The sequence below is a fragment of the Salmo trutta genome, unplaced genomic scaffold (genome assembly GCF_901001165.1).
Source record: "Salmo trutta unplaced genomic scaffold, fSalTru1.1, whole genome shotgun sequence".
In the NCBI taxonomy this organism is placed as follows: Eukaryota; Metazoa; Chordata; class Actinopteri; order Salmoniformes; family Salmonidae; genus Salmo; species Salmo trutta.
The window spans coordinates 446,238-464,846 of NW_021822662.1; the positions used below are offsets into that span (position 1 = coordinate 446,238).

The 18,609-nt window shown below is 43.9% G+C and overlaps 1 protein-coding gene across 3 annotated transcripts in view; it reads right to left on the reverse strand.

The window, feature by feature from the left end:
* Positions 1-11,705, reverse strand: part of LOC115183111 (protein Jade-1) — a 71,280-nt gene extending 59,575 nt beyond the window's left edge. Inside the window, exons 1-2 of one of the 3 annotated variants that reach the window (XM_029744451.1) lie at positions 11,609-11,705; positions 8,882-8,963 (exon numbers count right to left, since the gene is read on the reverse strand). In XM_029744451.1, coding sequence (XP_029600311.1) covers positions 8,882-8,933 — 52 coding nt within the window. In that variant the 5' untranslated portion in view covers positions 8,934-8,963; positions 11,609-11,705. Of the gene's footprint in view, positions 1-8,881; positions 8,964-10,396; positions 10,714-11,608 lie in introns of those variants that run through there. The other 2 variants (XM_029744449.1, XM_029744450.1) reach the window with 2 other exon arrangements.
* Positions 11,706-18,609: the final 6,904 nt, after the last annotated feature.

An 18,609-nucleotide genomic window follows, 5' to 3' on the forward strand; every position in this document is an offset into this window, starting at 1 on the left:
CAGCTAGAAATGGGATTGATAGACCTAGCAACTAGAAATGGGATTGATAGACCTAACAACTAGAAATGGGATCGATAGACCTAGAAATGGGACCGATAGACCTAACAGCTAGAAATGGGATTGATAGACCTAGCAACTAGAAATGGGACCGATAGACCTAGCAACTAGAAATGGGACCGATAGACCTAGCAACTAGAAATGGGATTGATAGACCTAGCAACTAGAAATGGGATTGATAGACCTAACAGCTAGAAATGGGATTGATAGACCTAACAGCTAGAAATGGGACCGATAGACCTAACAACTAGAAATGGGACCGATAGACCTAACAACTAGAAATGGGACCGATAGACCTAACAACTAGAAATGGGACCGATAGACCTAACAACTAGAAATGGGACCGATAGACCTAACAACTAGAAATGGGACCGATAGACCTAGCAACTAGAAATGGGATTGATAGACCTAGAAATGGGATTGATAGACCTAACAACTAGAAATGGGATTGATAGACCTAACAACTAGAAATGGGACCGATAGACCAAACAACTAGAAATGGGATTGATAGACCTAGCAACTAGAAATGGGATTGATAGACCTAACAACTAGAAATGGGATCGATAGACCTAGCAACTAGAAATGGGATTGATAGACCTAGCAACTAGAAATGGGATTGATAGACCTAGCAGCTAGAAATGGGATTGATAGACCTAACAGCTAGAAATGGGATTGATAGACCTAACAACTAGAAATGGGACCGATAGACCTAACAACTAGAAATGGGATCGATAGACCTAGCAACTAGAAATGGGCAGATATTGTAGTAAGTGGTGTCAGGTGTGGTCACGGGATGTTTCCAAGTGTCCCTAAACCTCTCCAAAGTGGCAGATGTCTGTAAGGTAGATAATTCCAGTGCTATTATATATTTGCATTTGCTAAATTCTATTTGTTCAGTATAAAAAATAAAAAAACTCTACCATATCAACCTCACTCCCACATTGTGGTGGTGTTATGGGGTATCCAGGGTACATTCAAGTGTCCTTTTAACCTCAGTGTCCAAATGTGGTAATTGCACTGTTTGTGCACAATGGATGTTCCTAAAAGTTATTGTTCACTATAAAATCTAAACCTCTCTCAAACATTGTGGTGCTGTCGGGACATACAGGGGATATCAAAGTGTTTTGTCAACCTCTCCAAAGTGCCTGAGCGTTTATCCTAGGCATATCCAATGTATTGGTCCCACATACAAATGAACTGTTTACAAAACAATATAAAAGCAACAGATTCTTAAACACAAACGGTTATGGTTATACATGTGTCATACATCTCACAGTGGGTACATCTCCAATACACTTCCATATAAACTCTCTCACAGAGTCAGTGTATACGTCAATGTTATTGTCTGAGGCTACCCGGAACATATCCCAGTCCATGTGATCGAAGCAATCTTGAAGCGTGGAATCCGATTGGTCAGACCAGCGTTGGATAGACCTACTCACGGGCGTAAAACGCCAGCGTACGTTGAATGGGCAGAAAGCGAGGTTCCACTAGATACCATAGCCACAATGTCAGATTCCACTAGCCTGAATGACATGACCAACGTAATTATAGAGCGAGGATGAGCTGTGAGTGCTGTCAGTCAGACTACCTTGCTTTCAATAGCCTACAGCCAAAATACCACCACAGAAGGAAAAAAAAAAATCTTAGATTTCCTGATATTGAAACCAGCATTTCTTCTACTACTGTCCAAAAACAGTAAAGCACAATCCTATCGTTATATCTTCAGATATTCTCTCTAAGTTTCTACTAGGCTGTATATGCAGCTCTGTTGCATGATAAAAAACGATCAGGTGTGCGTTTGAGAATGATCTTCTCCCGTAACAGCATTTTGGAACAAATATGTGTAGTCTATCAAAGTAATCAGACCAATTATTTTACTTTGACTATATTTAACTTCTTGTCTTAAGTAAAACATTTTAAACTTCTTCCACTACCTCAAAAATACTTGTAAAGTGTTAAAGCAAGTTCCACCAATATTTCTTCATGGAAAATACCATCTAGTTTACAATTCGGGGTCTCGGGTACAGTTGGATCCGTGAAGACCTCTAGTCCGGGGAAGAGGTTAGAGTTAGTCTGGGGAAGAGGTTAGAGTTAGTCTGGGGAAGAGGTTAGAGTTAGTCTGGGGAAGAGGTTAGGGTTAGTCTGGGGAAGAGGTTAGGGTTAGTCTGGGGAAGAGGTTAGGGTTAGTCTGGGGAAGAGGTTAGGGTTAGTCTGGGGAAGAGGTTAGGGTTAGTCTGGGGAAGAGGTTAGGGTTAGTCTGGGGAAGAGGTTAGGGTTAGTCTGGGGAAGAGGTTAGGGTTAGTCTGGGGAAGAGGTTAGGGTTAGAGGTTAGGGTTAGTCTGGGGAAGAGGTTAGGGTTAGAGGTTAGGGTTAGTCTGGGGAAGAGGTTAGGGTTAGAGGTTAGGGTTAGTCTGGGGAAGAGGTTAGGGTTAGAGGTTAGGGTTAGTCTGGGGAAGAGGTTAGGGTTAGAGGTTAGGGTTAGTCTGGGGAAGAGGTTAGGGTTAGAGGTTAGGGTTAGTCTGGGGAAGAGGTTAGGGTTAGAGGTTAGGGTTAGTCTGGGGAAGAGGTTAGGGTTAGAGGTTAGGGTTAGTCTGGGGAAGAGGTTAGGGTTAGAGGTTAGGGTTAGTCTGGGGAAGAGGTTAGGGTTAGAGGTTAGGGTTAGTCTGGGGAAGAGGTTAGGGTTAGAGGTTAGGGTTAGTCTGGGGAAGAGGTTAGGTTAGAGGTTAGGGTTAGTCTGGGGAAGAGGTTAGGGTTAGAGGTTAGGGTTAGGGTTAGGGTTAGAGGTTAGGGTTAGTCTGGGGAAGAGGTTAGGGTTAGAGGTTAGGGTTAGTCTGGGGAAGAGGTTAGGGTTAGAGGTTAGGGTTAGTCTGGGGAAGAGGTTAGGGTTAGAGGTTAGGGTTAGTCTGGGGAAGAGGTTAGGGTTAGAGGTTAGGGTTAGTCTGGGGAAGAGGTTAGGGTAGAGGTTAGGTTAGTCTGGGGAAGAGGTTAGGGTTAGAGGTTAGGGTTAGTCTGGGGAAGAGGTTAGGGTTAGAGGTTAGGGTTAGTCTGGGGAAGAGGTTAGGGTTAGAGGTTAGGGTTAGTCTGGGGAAGAGGTTAGGGTTAGAGGTTAGGGTTAGTCTGGGGAAGAGGTTAGGGTTAGTCTGGGAAGAGGTTAGGGTTAGTCTGGGGAAGAGGTTAGGGTTAGTCTGGGGAAGAGGTTAGGGTTAGGGTTAGTCTGGGGAAGAGGTTAGGGTTAGTCTGGGGAAGAGGTTAGGGTTAGTCTGGGGAAGAGGTTAGGGTTAGGGTTAGTCTGGGGAAGAGGTTAGGGTTAGGGTTAGTCTGGGGAAGAGGTTAGGGTTAGGGTTAGTCTGGGGAAGAGGTTAGGGTTAGGGTTAGTCTGGGGAAGAGGTTAGGGTTAGGGTTAGTCTGGGGAAGAGGTTAGGGTTAGGGTTAGTCTGGGGAAGAGGTTAGGGTTAGGGTTAGTCTGGGGAAGAGGTTAGGGTTAGGGTTAGTCTGGGGAAGAGGTTAGGGTTAGTCTGGGGAAGAGGTTAGGGTTAGGGTTAGTCTGGGGAAGAGGTTAGGGTTAGGGTTAGTCTGGGGAAGAGGTTAGGGTTAGGGTTAGTCTGGGGAAGAGGTTAGGGTTAGTCTGGGGAAGAGGTTAGGGTTAGGGTTAGTCTGGGGAAGAGGTTAGGGTTAGGGTTAGTCTGGGGAAGAGGTTAGGGTTAGGGTTAGTCTGGGGAAGAGGTTAGGGTTAGGGTTAGTCTGGGGAAGAGGTTAGGGTTAGGGTTAGTCTGGGGAAGAGGTTAGGGTTAGGGTTAGTCTGGGGAAGAGGTTAGGGTTAGGGTTAGTCTGGGGAAGAGGTTAGGGTTAGGGTTAGTCTGGGGAAGAGGTTAGGGTTAGGGTTAGTCTGGGGAAGAGGTTAGGGTTAGGGTTAGTCTGGGGAAGAGGTTAGGGTTAGGGTTAGTCTGGGGAAGAGGTTAGGGTTAGGGTTAGTCTGGGGAAGAGGTTAGGGTTAGGGTTAGTCTGGGGAAGAGGTTAGGGTTAGGGTTAGTCTGGGGAAGAGGTTAGGGTTAGGTTAGTTGGGGAAGAGGTTAGGGTTAGGGTTAGTCTGGGGAAGAGGTTAGGGTTAGGGTTAGTCTGGGGAAGAGGTTAGGGTTAGGGTTAGTCTGGGGAAGAGGTTAGGGTTAGTCTGGGGAAGAGGTTAGGGTTAGTCTGGGGAAGAGGTTAGGGTTAGGGTTAGTCTGGGGAAGAGGTTAGGGTTAGGGTAGTCTGGGGAAGAGGTTAGGGTTAGGGTTAGTCTGGGGAAGAGGTTAGGGTTAGGGTTAGTCTGGGGACGAGGTTAGGGTTAGGGTTAGTCTGGGGAAGAGGTTAGGGTTAGGGGTTAGGTAGTGGGGAAGAGGTTAGGGTTAGGGTTAGTCTGGGGAAGAGGTTAGGGTTAGGTTAGTCTGGGGAAGAGGTTAGGGTTAGGGTTAGTCTGGGGAAGAGGTAGGGGTTAGGGTTAGGTCTTGGGAAGAGGTTAGGTGGGTTAGTCTGGGGAAGAGGTTAGGGTTAGGGTTAGTCTGGGGACGAGGTTAGGGTTAGGGTTAGTCTGGGGAAGAGGTTAGGGTTAGGGTTAGGGTTAGGGTTAGGGTTAGTCTGGGAAGAGGTTAGGGTTAGGGTTAGTCTGGGGAAGAGGTTAGGGTTAGGGTTAGTCTGGGGAAGAGGTTCGGGTTAGGGTTAGTCTGGGAAGAGGTTAGGGTTAGGGTTAGTCTGGGGAAGAGGTTAGGGTTAGGTTTAGTCTGGGGAAGAGGTTAGGGTTAGGGTTAGTGGGGAAGAGGTTAGGGTTAGGGTTAGTCTGGGGAAGAGGTTAGGGTTAGGGTTAGTCTGGGGATAGGGTTAGGGTTAGGGTTAGTCTGGGGAAGAGGTTAGGGTTAGGGTTAGTCTGGGGACGAGGTTAGGGTTCGGGTTAGTCTGGGGATAGGTAGGTTAGGGTTTAGAGTTTAGGGTTAGAGGTTAGGGTTATCTGGGGAAGAGTGTTAGGGTTAGGGTTAGTCTGGGACGAGGTAGTTAGTCTGGGGAAGAGGTTAGGGTTAGTCTGGGGAGAGGTTAGGGTTAGTCTGGGGAAGAGGTTAGGGTTAGTCTGGGGAAGAGGTTAGGGTTAGTCTGGGGAAGAGGTTAGGGTTAGTCTGGGGAAGAGGTTAGGGTTAGTCTGGGGAAGAGGTTAGGGTTAGTCTGGGGAAGAGGTTAGGGTTAGTCTGGGGGAAGAGGTTTGGGTTAGTCTGGGGAAGAGGTTAGGGTTAGTCTGGGGAAGAGGTTAGGGTTAGTCTGGGGAAGAGGTTAGGGTTAGTCTGGGGAAGAGGTTAGGGTTAGTCTGGGGAAGAGGTTAGGTTAGTCTGGGGAAGAGGTTAGGGTTAGTCTGGGGAAGAGGTTAGGGTTAGTCTGGGGAAGAGGTTAGGGTTAGTCTGGGGAAGAGGTTAGGGTTAGTCTGGGGAAGAGGTTAGGGTTAGTCTGGGGAAGAGGTTAGGGTTAGTCTGGGGAAGAGGTTAGGGTTAGTCTGGGGAAGAGGTTAGGGTTAGTCTGGGGAAGAGGTTAGGGTTAGTCTGGGGAAGAGGTTAGGGTTAGTCTGGGGAAGAGGTTAGGGTTAGTCTGGGGAAGAGGTTAGGGTTAGTCTGGGGAAGAGGTTAGGGTTAGTCTGGGGAAGAGGTTAGGGTTAGTCTGGGGAAGAGGTTAGGGTTAGTCTGGGGAAGAGGTTAGGGTTAGTCTGGGGAAGAGGTTAGGGTTAGTCTGGGGAAGAGGTTAGGGTTAGTCTGGGGAAGAGGTTAGGGTTAGTCTGGGGAAGAGGTTAGGGTTAGTCTGGGAAGAGGTTAGGGTTAGTCTGGGGAAGAGGTTAGGGTTAGTCTGGGGAAGAGGTTAGGGTTAGTCTGGGGAAGAGGTTAGGGTTAGTCTGGGGAAGAGGTTAGGGTTAGTCTGGGGAAGAGGTTAGGGTTAGTCTGGGGAAGAGGTTAGGGTTAGTCTGGGGAAGAGGTTAGGGTTAGTCTGGGGAAGAGGTTAGGGTTAGTCTGGGGAAGAGGTTAGGGTTAGTCTGGGGAAGAGGTTAGGGTTAGTCTGGGGAAGAGGTTAGGGTTAGTCTGGGGAAGAGGTTAGGGTTAGTCTGGGGAAGAGGTTAGGGTTAGTCTGGGGAAGAGGTTAGGGTTAGTCTGAGGAAGAGGTTAGATGGAGCTCGACATTAACACTTGTCCGGGATAAGCAACAACAAAAATTTTTTTATCACAATATCAAACAATTACTCCAATCAGCATTGGATCAGAGCCAAGTATGTTGAGTGGTCGTAAATCCCGCACATCGGTCGCGCCCCATCATTTCCAACCACTTCGCTAAAAACGCTCCTCGCTCACAGGAAGAAGAAAAAAAAAATTGCCGCTCCAAATTCTGACCATTTCACCAACACCAACCTATTTTTGTGAGTACCTGGACCTACCATTTGGTTTTGAAGTATTGAAACCAAACCATATGATTTAAATGAAAAGTATTTTAATAAACATGGAAAGGTGACTGTAAAAAGCGCTCATCATTTCAAATACCTGTCATATTAATAGGCTACCTGTCATATTAATAGGCTACCTGTCATATTAATAGGCTACCTGTCATATTAATAGGCTACCTGTCATATTAATAGGCTACATGTCATATTAATAGGCTACCTGTCATATTAATAGGCTACATGTCATATTAATAGGCTACATGTCATATTAATAGGCTACCTGTCATATAAACACTGAATAGGTCAGGAGCCAGACAGGGAGTGAATTATTTAGGCTATATTACTAGCCTATTATTTCAGTTATTTCAAAGCTATAGCCTACAAATAAGTAAAGCAATTGCGAGTGACACACTAGGCTGGCAGGAATATTAAGGCTCCGCATTTAAACAACATTTCGTTCTATTGAATCATTATAGTCTATAAATTCCAACATATAGGCTTACTTACTTAGAATGAAATACAAATGAAAAATGCCTTTTTAGGCTCTGTGCCTTTGAATTCATTTTTAGAAACAGGAGTTTGGCCAGAGTCTGTGGCTTCAGGCTCATGCGATGGGGGTGCTAAACACTCTTCATTCATGCCAGTCTGGGCAGGGATGCAGATTTAAAAATATATTATTTTTAATTAGGTAGGCCTAAAGGGTTTTTAGGCAAAATAACCAATTAAAAATGGAAACTTCCTTGAAAGAGGTAATATGTCTGGCCTATTGGGACAAAAATCAATGATATCTATACCATAGGCTAATAGAACGAAATCAAACAACTTTTAAGAGATCAGATTTTTGGTTCAGAAATACCTTGCTACAATGACACACTTAGCTAGCTACCCACCTCAATCCTTTATTTTAGCATGTGCACCTACTTAGCACACCATCATGCTTTCGGGATACGTGTCTTTTCAGATTCCATAATGATTCTTTAGTTGTGGACACTACGTCACCACACTCCCTCTCTTGCTCTTAGTCCTCACCTTTGTAAGTCACCTTGATTTTGCACCTGTGTGTTTTATCAGCTTCTTGATGAAAATATTTAGCGAACTCCATGACAGTAGCTAAAGCAAGGGGCTATAGCAGCACACAGTCATGTTTGACAAATATGATGAAAGAATTAACATTAACGTATAAAGGCTTGATTTTGTTGACATACTCGAGGCGCGGTTCAGATCAACTGGTCAGAAGACCAGAGAGAGAAGAACAGTGCCAGTTAAGCACCGCCCATCCCCCATCTTGAATCTGAGCAGATGCAGTCAGCATTTTGAAACTATTTAACCATAAATGTAATTGTTTAAAATCTGAAAGTGTCATGTCATTTTATGAAGCATGTTTCAAAGTAGCCTTTAAAAATATGATCTTAGAAATGTTGAGGGAATTATTTTATAAACACTTCATATGCCATAAAACCATGTTGGATTGGTTATCAAAACAACATGATGTTATCGTCCAGCAGCCAAAGACCCAATCCTAGCCATACTAACAACCCAGGGTAGTTGATGCATGTTTAGATCCCCCCGTTTCTTCATTTCTAACATATATTTGCATCTCTGTCATTTAAAACCACTTGTGCATTCGACAACTACTATGATTATTATTGTTTGTTTCTGTACAGCACTTTGAGATATCAGCTGATGTAAGAAGGGCTATATAAATACATTTGATTTGATTTGTGCATGCCGTTTCCCGCTCATTGCGTTTCGGAACATTTGCACGTAGCCTACAGTCATTGCTGAGCTTATAATATGAAGAAATAAAACTTGATCAACATTTTAAGCTAAGCGGTCTGATCTGTTGCATCAGCCTCATTGCCATTTAACTTTTTTTGTAATTGCAATGTAGCAATATCTTAGGCTACCAAGGGTATTTTGAAACAGGCTTGAATATGCAAAGAAGCCAAGCGGCAGAGTGTAGCCTACTCTGTCGGATTCTCTATGGGAAAAAAATAATACAGCAATGCATTTCATAAAGTGGTTCCTTGCATTACACAATTAGAATTTTTGGACAAGTGACCCTAACCCTAATGTCAAGCCCTGGGGTTAGTCTGGGGTAGAGGTTAGTGTTATGCCGTGTTCAAATCAACTGGGAACTCGGTAATCTCTGACTTCCGACTTCAGTGCGTTCAAAACAACTAGGAACTCTGAAAAAAACTAGCTCCAACTGGGAAAAATCGATTTGAACGGTCATCCAACTCGGTATTCCAACTCTGGCCTTTTTCTAGAGCTCAGACTTTCCGACCTGAAAATCAATGACGTCATGATTTGACCTTGTATTTGTCAGAGTTCCCAGTTGTTTTGAACGTAGCATTAGTCTAGACTAGAGAGAATGCTTACTTCCATTATCAGAGTCTTCTTCGCTGCTGCTTGGATGCCGACTTCTCTTCATGGTTCTGTCTTGGCGAGGTCAAGGTGTAATCTGAAAAGAGAAGATTCATAACTAACTGCCCAGTACAGAGAGATTCCTTTGCCTCCATGTACAGAACTCTGTCACCAGACACTAAACATGGCTGTCATCAGCCTGACTGATGATCAATGAAGAGTTATTGGACAGAGTTGACAGATAATGGTAAATAATTTGTTTGCAATTATGAAGAAACAAAATATTAAGGTTACTGGTCAGTTATAAGATGGTCACCTCCACTGCCCTCAACAGAAGCATCACACAGAAGCGCTCATCATTCTTCATGCATTTGTTTCAAGCCTCCTAACTAACTAGGAACAAGCGAAACCCACCTGTGTTACTGACAGTGTTTATTCCCATACAAGTTATCAAGCAAAAAACACTAACTACATCACAATGACCTCACGGCTGTGTCTGAACGTTCAACAATTGCACTAGAGTTGTTTATCTTATTTTTGTTTGTTTCAGTATTTTCTCGTTAATACCTGCGTTGTTTTGTATGATGTAAGAATGTAAATTGTTGATCTGTATTTTGAATAAATAAAATAAAATGTATAAAAACGGTGAGCCCATGATGACCAAAGCCACGTTCCAAACAACTGGGAACTCGGAGAAAACGACCTCCGAGTGGGATTAATGGTTCTGGAGCACTAACGTCATGATTTGACCTCGTATTTTGCGAGTTCCCAGTTGTCTTGAACGCACATGATGAATAAGGTTAGAATGTGTTTAGCTATAATAAACCACCTCAATATGCAAACAAATAGCTAGGCAGGACACAGACTCAACAACAACAAAAAAAAATTTACGAATCTGCTACCTCATGTTGAAGCAAGCACAACCATGTATGACCTGCGACAACGTGTAAAACAAACAAGCATTCGCAGCTAGTTGAGTAGCTATACGAACAAGTAAATAAGACAACATGTTTGTCACTGAAATATAGCCTGCCCGACGTGCCAACTTGGCAGAGACTTGCTCGTCGCCGTCGCACCCCCTTAACTAGTAAACACGGTAGCTAGTTAACTAGCTAAGCTAGCTAGTAGCTATCTGCTTTAGTTAGCCATCTGCAAGTTAGCTAGCCTAGCTAATGCTAAGTTCCCTTTCAACGAATGTGGCTGAGATGTACAGTAGCGCTTGCCCACAGAATTGTGCCACCATTCTGCATGTGAGTGAATATAATGTATGTTTATTATGGAGCATTATGACAGATTCAGTGGCCCTCTGAACTTTAATCTTGGCGCCATTTTAAATGACGTAGTAACTAGCGGCAAACTCAGTGCTAACGGGCTGGGAATATGGTAGCACAGCCCTACCTGCCACCACTACTCGTTCACATGGGGTGAAAAACATAAGTTTACATGAGAAATTCCTGTTTTAAAACCCAGAGGAAGATTTTTTTTTTGTTAAAAACGAGAGAAAAAAAATATATATATATGGGACAATACCTACAGCACGTCTGGCCGATGCGGTGGTGTCTAAATACAGCTGGTGTAGGAGAGAGTACCACTCACCCCGCATTCCTCAAACACAAACAGTGGCGTATGGTGGATTTGGAGGGTATACTCAACTACTGCCTGTTGTCGCAAGATGGGGCACTTTCATTGGGCCAACGCGTTTTTGCGTGATTAATCGAAAAGGTGACCTAAAACCCGCCTGAAAAAAAGTTCACAATCGACAAATACTCCTCGTTTACAACCGTCAACCGAATAAACCATAGGTCGATTTATTTTTGGACCGCAAACCTGTACATTGGCCTTTCCTCAATCACATTCCCCTCGCGTCCTTTTCTCAAAACCCCATTGGAGGAGACGGTCAGAGCGGAGGGACTTCTGTCTTTCTCATCCAATGGGGTTTGAGTTTGTGCGCCTTGATCGTTGACAAATGACCAGTCATCAGCTATTGGGTTGTCACTAGTTACCACAGCCACAATATATATCCATAAAAATTCCTGAAATCAAAAATGTGTTTTTTCAGTGTTCATTTAAGGTTAGCAGTGTGGTTAGGGTTAGCTTTAAAAATCTCAACATTTTTAAAATACATTTTTGAAATAGGCGGGGTTGATGGCTTTGTTGCTGTGGTAACAAGTGACGACCTCAGTATTGGCGCAGCATTGTAACGACAAAATGTATAAAACAATTTTAAAAAATCAAGGGAATTATGGTGCTATAAAGACAACTGGGAACTCGGATTTTTGTTTGTTTTTTTCTTCTCCCAAATCAGAGTTCCCAGTTGTGTAGTGCGGCATTATACTGCTCGTTTCGGTGGTGGACCAACGCCGTAAACAGTGAAGTTGATCGATCTACGCCGAGGGAGGAGCTGAGTTTTTGTATCTGACAATAAAATATTCCTGATTACTGTAAAATTTGTTGCATATTCAATTCTTGCAGTTTGTCAGTAAAAACAAATATTTGAAACACTGCCCAGGCATATTTGCAAACTGCTAAACTTGGAACCAATCAGAACTCCCGTACATACCCCTTGTGATGAAGGCAGCCAATGGCCTACATCTATACGATGTTACCAAAGAATTACGGATATACTGACAAGATACTTGTCTCTCCGCGCTAATGCTGCTTTCAGACATATGGGAACCACTACGGTATAATAAGAACTGAAGACTGCGTCCAAGATAACCTTAAAAACAACAATTTACTCACATCAGAGAGGAAAATGAAGAGAGAGGCCCAACTCGGTGAAAAATCTGTCTCCCTCCAGAAGGTGGCATTGGTTCACCCAACAAGCAATGAGTTTTTGTATGGAGGTCAATGAGAGTGTAGAATTTGGTCAACAACACAACAAAATGAATGGCTTATTTGCTACATAAGGTTTATTTGATCGAATATAAGTTTCGTCATGCTTAAGTTGTTACGAGTGTACTGATATAAGTAGGGCACGTCACACGGCAACTTTGAGAAAAAAAACAATATCAGAGTTGTTTCGAGATGGCTATGCATGTTCATGGCATGAGGCTAGTAGTGAGATATTATTGAAAGTGCCTTAATAATAACGAAATTATACAGAATCATAATGTGTACCAGTAAGTCATATTCTATTCATTTATCTAAATGTTGATCATACGATCTGTGTCCTCTATTGATGTCTGATCTGAGTTTGATTGGTTATACCTATGAATTCCTATTGGGGTGCACAAGGGAGGACTACGGTTCTGGTTCAGGAAAAAGATGGCGGAAGTGAATGCGGAGTTCAAAATCAAGCAGTGCATCGAACAAAGTTGGTGAAGACAAACGTTCTGAATGGACAACAGTAGTAGCGAAAACTGCAACGAAAAGGGAATTGTCTAAAATTGGAGTGGAGGAAACGTGTATGAATGATAATGAATCGTTTCTTGTTGGAATGCGTTTGTTGGGTAACGATGCATATGTAGGAAGCCCGTGTCAGGTGTTAAAGGGTGAAGTATGCGCTGGGAAAAGTGTATTTAAATAGTGGAGTAGGGCGGTGGGTTTTTAGTGAGTGTAGGGTTAGATGGTAGATGGTAGATGGTAGGGTATTTAAATAGTGGAGTAGGGGGGTGGGTTGGTAATGAGTGTAGGGTTAGATGGTAGATGGTAGGGTATTTAAATAGTGGAGTAGGGGGGTGGGTTTTTAGTGAGTGTAGGGTTAGATGGTAGGGTATTTAAATAGTGGAGTAGTGGTGGGTTGTTAAATACCCTACCATCTAACCCTACACTCATTAAATAGTGTAGTAGTGGGGTGGGTTGGTAATGAGTGTAGGGTTAGATGGTAGATGGTAGGGTATTTAAATAGTGTAGTAGGGTGGTGGGTTAGATGGTAGATGGTAGGGTATTTAAATAGTGTAGTAGGGTGGTGGGGTAGATGGTAGGGTATTTAAATAGTGTAGTAGGGTGGTGGGTTTTTAGTGAGTGTAGGGTATTTGTTGATTTTTATTTTAAGCAAAGCAAAGCATAAGGGAGTTATACTCCAGTCTAGTAGGTGGAGGTAATGCAACATTTATTGAATGCCAACCGCCGTTAAACCTCATCGACCTTACTGAAGAGCTCAGTGACATTCAACATGGCAGAGTCATAGGATGCCACCTTTCTAACAAGTCAGTTCGTCAAATTTCTGCCCTGCTAGAGCTGCCCCGGTCAACTGTTAGTGCTGTTATTGTGACGTGGAAACGTCTAGGAGCAACAACGACTCAGCCGCAAAGTGGAAGGCCACATAAGGTCACAGTACAGGACCGCCATGTGCTGAAGCGCGTTAAAATCATCTGTCCTCTGTTGCAACAATCACTACCGAGTTCCAAACTGCCTCTGGAAGCAACGTCAGCACATTAACTGTTTGTCGGGAGCTTCATGAAATGGGTTTCAGTGGACAAGCAGCCGCACACAAGAATAAGATCACCATGCGCAATACGAAGCATCGGCTGGAGTGGTGTAAAGCTCGCCGCCGTTGGACTCTGGAGCAGTGGAAACGCGTTCTCTGGAGTGGTGTAAAGCTCGCCGCCGTTGGACTCTGGAGCAGTGGAAACGTGTTCTCTGGAGTGGTGTAAAGCTCGCCGCCGTTGGACTCTGGAGCAGTGGAAACGTGTTCTCTGGAGTGGTGTAAAGCTCGCCGCCGTTGGACTCTGGATCAGTGGAAACGCGTTCTCTGGAGTGGTGTAAAGCTCGCCGCCGTTGGACTCTGGAGCAGTGGAAACGCGTTCTCTGGAGTGGTGTAAAGCTCGCCGCCGTTGGACTCTGGAGCAGTGGAAACGAGTTCTCTGGAGAGGTGTAAAGCTCGCCGCCGTTGGACTCTGGAGCAGTGGAAACGCGTTCTCTGGAGTGGTGTAAAGCTTGCCGCCGTTGGACTCTGGAGCAGTGGAAACGTGTTCTCTGGAGTGGTGTAAAGCTCGCCGCCGTTGGACTCTGGAGCAGTGGAAACGCGTTCTCTGGAGTGGTGTAAAGCTCGCCGCCGTTGGACTCTGGAGCAGTGGAAACGCGTTCTCTGGAGTGGTGTAAAGCTCGCCGCCGTTGGACTCTGGAGCAGTGGAAACGTGTTCTCTGGAGTGATGATTCACGCTTCACCATCTGGCAGTCCGACGGACGAATCTGGGTTTGGTGGATGCCAGGAGAACGCTACCTGCCCCAATGCATAGTGCCAACTGTAAAGTTTGGTGGGGGAGGAATAACGGTCTGGAGCTGTTTTTCATGGTTTGGGCTAGGCCCCTTAGTTCCAGTGAAGGGACATCTTAACGCTACAGTATTCAATTACATTCTAGACGATTCTGTGCTTCCAACTTTGTCGTAACAGTTTGGGGAAGACCCTTTCCTGGTTCAGCATGACAATTCCCCCGTGCACAAAGAGGTCTATACAGAAATGGTTTGTCGAGATCTGTGTGGAAGAACTTAACTGGCCTGCACAGAGCCCTGACCTCAACCCCATCGAACACATTTGGGATGAATTGGAACACCGACTGCGAGCCAGGCCTAATCGCCCAACATCAGTGCCAGACCTCACTAATGCTCTTGTCCCCGCAGCAATGTTCCAACATCTAGTGGAAAGCCTTCCCAGAAGAGTGGAGGCTGTTATAGCAGCGAAGGGGGGACCAGCTCCATATTAATACCCATGATTTTGGAATGAGGTGTTTGACGAGCAGTCATGTAGTGTATCTTGAACGGGAAGAAGTAAAAGACGTAGAGGATACAGATAGTCTTGATCCTATGAAGAGGTAACACCGTTGAGCATTTAGCCGATGTATTGAAAGCTAGCCAATGTTACAGTTGCCTAGCCTAGCCAGCTAATACTGTAAACGTCAATGTGCCTGTCCTGAGCAGTTAGTGTTTCATTAGCTATCTCTCTCAGTCAATTACATTTTTAATCATATTTTGTATCTAGCTGCATTCTTGAAGACATATTCTATCATATAATTTGCATAGAAACCCAAATAAAAGCATATAGATTGAAAGATGTGTGTGTCATGTATGCTAGAATGGAGGTTTAAAAAAGACAGCTGCATATGTATATTAACCAGCAATACACATGGTATAGCCTAGACATATAGCATACCTTCCAATACAATCTTCTCTTAAAAACGGTTATACAATGTGTTCTGCAATAAGATGACCAGAGTTTGATTTCTGAGCCAGATGAGTTCCCAAATAGCAGCTGTACAATACCATGGTGGTCATGCATAACATTGGCTGCATTGGAATATAAGGTCTGGAGAATTATAGAGAGCAGATACAGCGGTCTCCAGTAGTATTGGGACAGTGACATGTGTTGTTGTTTTGGGTCTGTACTCCAGCACTTTGGATTTGAAGTGACACAATGACTTAGAGGTTACAGTACAGACTGCCAACTTTAATTTGCGGGTATTTTCATCCATATCGGGTGAACTATGCACATTTTTACATAGTCCCCCCATTTTAGGGGACCAAAAGTATTGGGACATATTCACTTATGTTTATTAAAGTAGTCAAAAGTTTCATATTTGGTCCCATATTCTTAGCACGCAATGATTACATCAAGCTTGTGGCTCCACACATTTGTTGGATGCATTTGCAGTTTGTTTTGGTTGTGTTTCAGATTATTTGGTGCCCAATAGAAATTAATGGTAAATAATGTATTGTGTAATTTTGGAGTCACTTTTATTGTAAATAAGAATAGAAAATGTTTCTAAACACTTCTACATTCATGTGGATGTGACTGTGGTTATGGATAGTCCTGAATGAATTGTAAATGATGAGTGAGAAAGTTATAAGCACAAATATCATACCCCCAAGACATGCTAACGTCTCACCATTACAATAACAGGGGAGGTTAGCATTTTATATCATACCCCCAAGACATGCTAACCTCTCACCATTACAATAACAGGGGAGGTTAGCATTTTATATCATACCCCCCAAGACATGCTAACCTCTCACCATTACAATAACAGGGGAGGTTAGCATTTTATATCATACCCCCCAAGACATGCTAACCTCTCACCATTACAATAACAGGGAGGTTAGCATTTTATATCATACCCCCCAAGACATGCTAACCTCTCACCATTACAATAACAGGGGAGGTTAGCATTTTATATCATACCCCCAAGACATGCTAACCTCTCACCATTACAATAACAGGGGAGGTTAGCATTTTATATCATACCCTCCAAGACATGCTAACCTCTCACCATTACAATAACAGGGGAGGTTAGCATTTTATATCATACCCCCCAAGACATGCTAACCTCTCACCATTACAATAACAGGGGAGGTTAGCATTTTATATCATACCCCCAAGACATGCTAACCTCTCACCATTACAATAACAGGGGAGGTTAGCATTTTATATCATACCCCCAAGACATGCTAACCTCTCACCATTACAATAACAGGGGAGATTAGCATTTTATATCATACCCTCCAAGACATGCTAACCTCTCACCATTACAATAACAGGGGAGGTTAGCATTTTATATCATACCCTCCAAGACATGCTAACCTCTCACCATTACAATAACAGGGGGAGGTTAGCATTTTAGATCATACCCCCCAAGACATGCTAACCTCTCACCATTACAATAACAGGGGAGGTTAGCATTTTATATCATACCCCCAAGACATGCTAACCTCTCACCATTACAATAACAGGGGAGGTTAGCATTTTATATCATACCCCCAAGACATGCTAACCTCTCACCATTACAATAACAGGGGAGGTTAGCATTTTATATCATACCCCCAAGACATGCTAACCTCTCACCATTACAATAACAGGGGAGGTTAGCATTTTATATCATACCCCCCAAGACATGCTAACCTCTCACCATTACAATAACAGGGGAGGTTAGCATTTTATATCATACCCTCCAAGACATGCTAACCTCTCACCATTACAATAACAGGGGAGGTTAGCATTTTATATCATACCCTCCAAGACATGCTAACCTCTCACCATTACAATAACAGGGGAGATTAGCATTTTATATCATACCCCCAAGACATGCTAACCTCTCACCATTACAATAACAGGGGAGGTGACCTTCTAAATCTTGCCAACCATTCATTATTCTATAACTGAGTGTGAGACGTTTCCCATAATGTACGTTTCATAAACATTCGAACAAAGAACACCATCACAAAGTGTTTCACCATTTATTAATTACGGAGACAAATAGCAACATTGTCTCAGTCAATATTTGAAGTACCCTATATTTACATTTTAGTCATTTAGCAGACGCTCTTATCCAGAGCGACTTGCAGTAGTGAATGCATACATTTCATATTTTTTTTTTTTTCCCCATACTGGTCCCCCGTGGGAATCGAACTCACAACCCTGGCGTTGCAAACACCATGCTCTACCAACTGAGCCACACGGGTGAGTATGTGGACACACTTTCAAATTTGTGTATTTGGCTATTTCAGCCCCTGACAGGTGTATAAATCGAGCACATAGCCATGCAATCTCCATAGACAAACACTGGCAGTAGAATGGCCTTACTGAAGAACTCAGATTTCTGCCCTGCTAGAGCTGCCCCGGTCAATTGTAAGTGCTGTTATTGTGACATGGAAAGGTCTAGGAGCAACAACGGCTTAGCCGTGAAGTCGTAGGCCACACAAGTTCACAGAACAGGACGGCAGAGTGGTAAAGCGAGTAGCGCGAAATGGTTTGTCGAGATCGGTGTGGAAGAAATTGACTTGCCTGCAGAGCCCTGATCTCAACCCCATCAAACACCTTTTGGATGAATTGGAACGCCGACTGTGAGCCCAACATCAGTGCCCGACCTCACTAATGCACTTGTGGCTGAATGGAAGCAAGTCCCCGCAGCAATGTTCCAACATCTAGTGGAAACCTTTCCCAGAAGAGTGGAGGCTGTTATAGCAGCAAAGGGGGGGACCAACTCCATATTAATGCCCATGATTTTGGAATGAGATGTTCGACAAGCAGGTGTCTACATACTTTTGGTCATGTAGAATTGCAAAAAAGTTTAAAATATTGAGTGACAAGTTGGCACAAAATCTATATCTCCGCTGCGCTGTGTCAGCACAATGGACAGAGTGTGCCACGGTGTGTGTACGAGGGCTATGGAAAGCCACTGGTGTGGTTAGGTACAGTATGACTCCTTTGGGTTTCCATAGAAAGCAGGAGGAAACGCTTCTCATCTGTGGTAGGCTAAGTGAATGGCGTGATACTCGTCCGTCTGTAATATCTGAGTTTCATTTATAAGGGTGGAGTCAAGTTTACCATTGAAGCTGCTTCACTCAACTCTGCCCCACCACTACCGAGTTTAGTTAGCTTCTTAGCTAGCTGTAAAAAACGTTATTAGCCTTAGCCTATTTAGCTAGCTCAAACCAGCTAATCTGCCACTGCCAAGATGGATATCAGAAATTGGGTTCGCCAAAGTACACAAAAAAAGCCAAAAGGAGGAGAGCGTTGAAAAGCCGCAGCAGCATCAATCCACCGATGTCGCCGCCGAGCGCAGCAGCCATGATGGCCTACCCACCCTTCCACAAGCTCTGCCAGGATAATGGCTCCACAGCCCCCTTCACCTCTGACTGTTCCTAACAATCTTGAAACAGAGGAGCCAGCCCAGGTTAGCCTAGAAGACAAGAGTGTCTGGAATACTCTGGTAGCCTGTTGGTCTTCCTGGTTGGAAATGGAACTGTACTTATTGGAAATGTGTTTGTGGTAGGCTGGCATTGCTTAAATGATTAGGTGGGTTGAA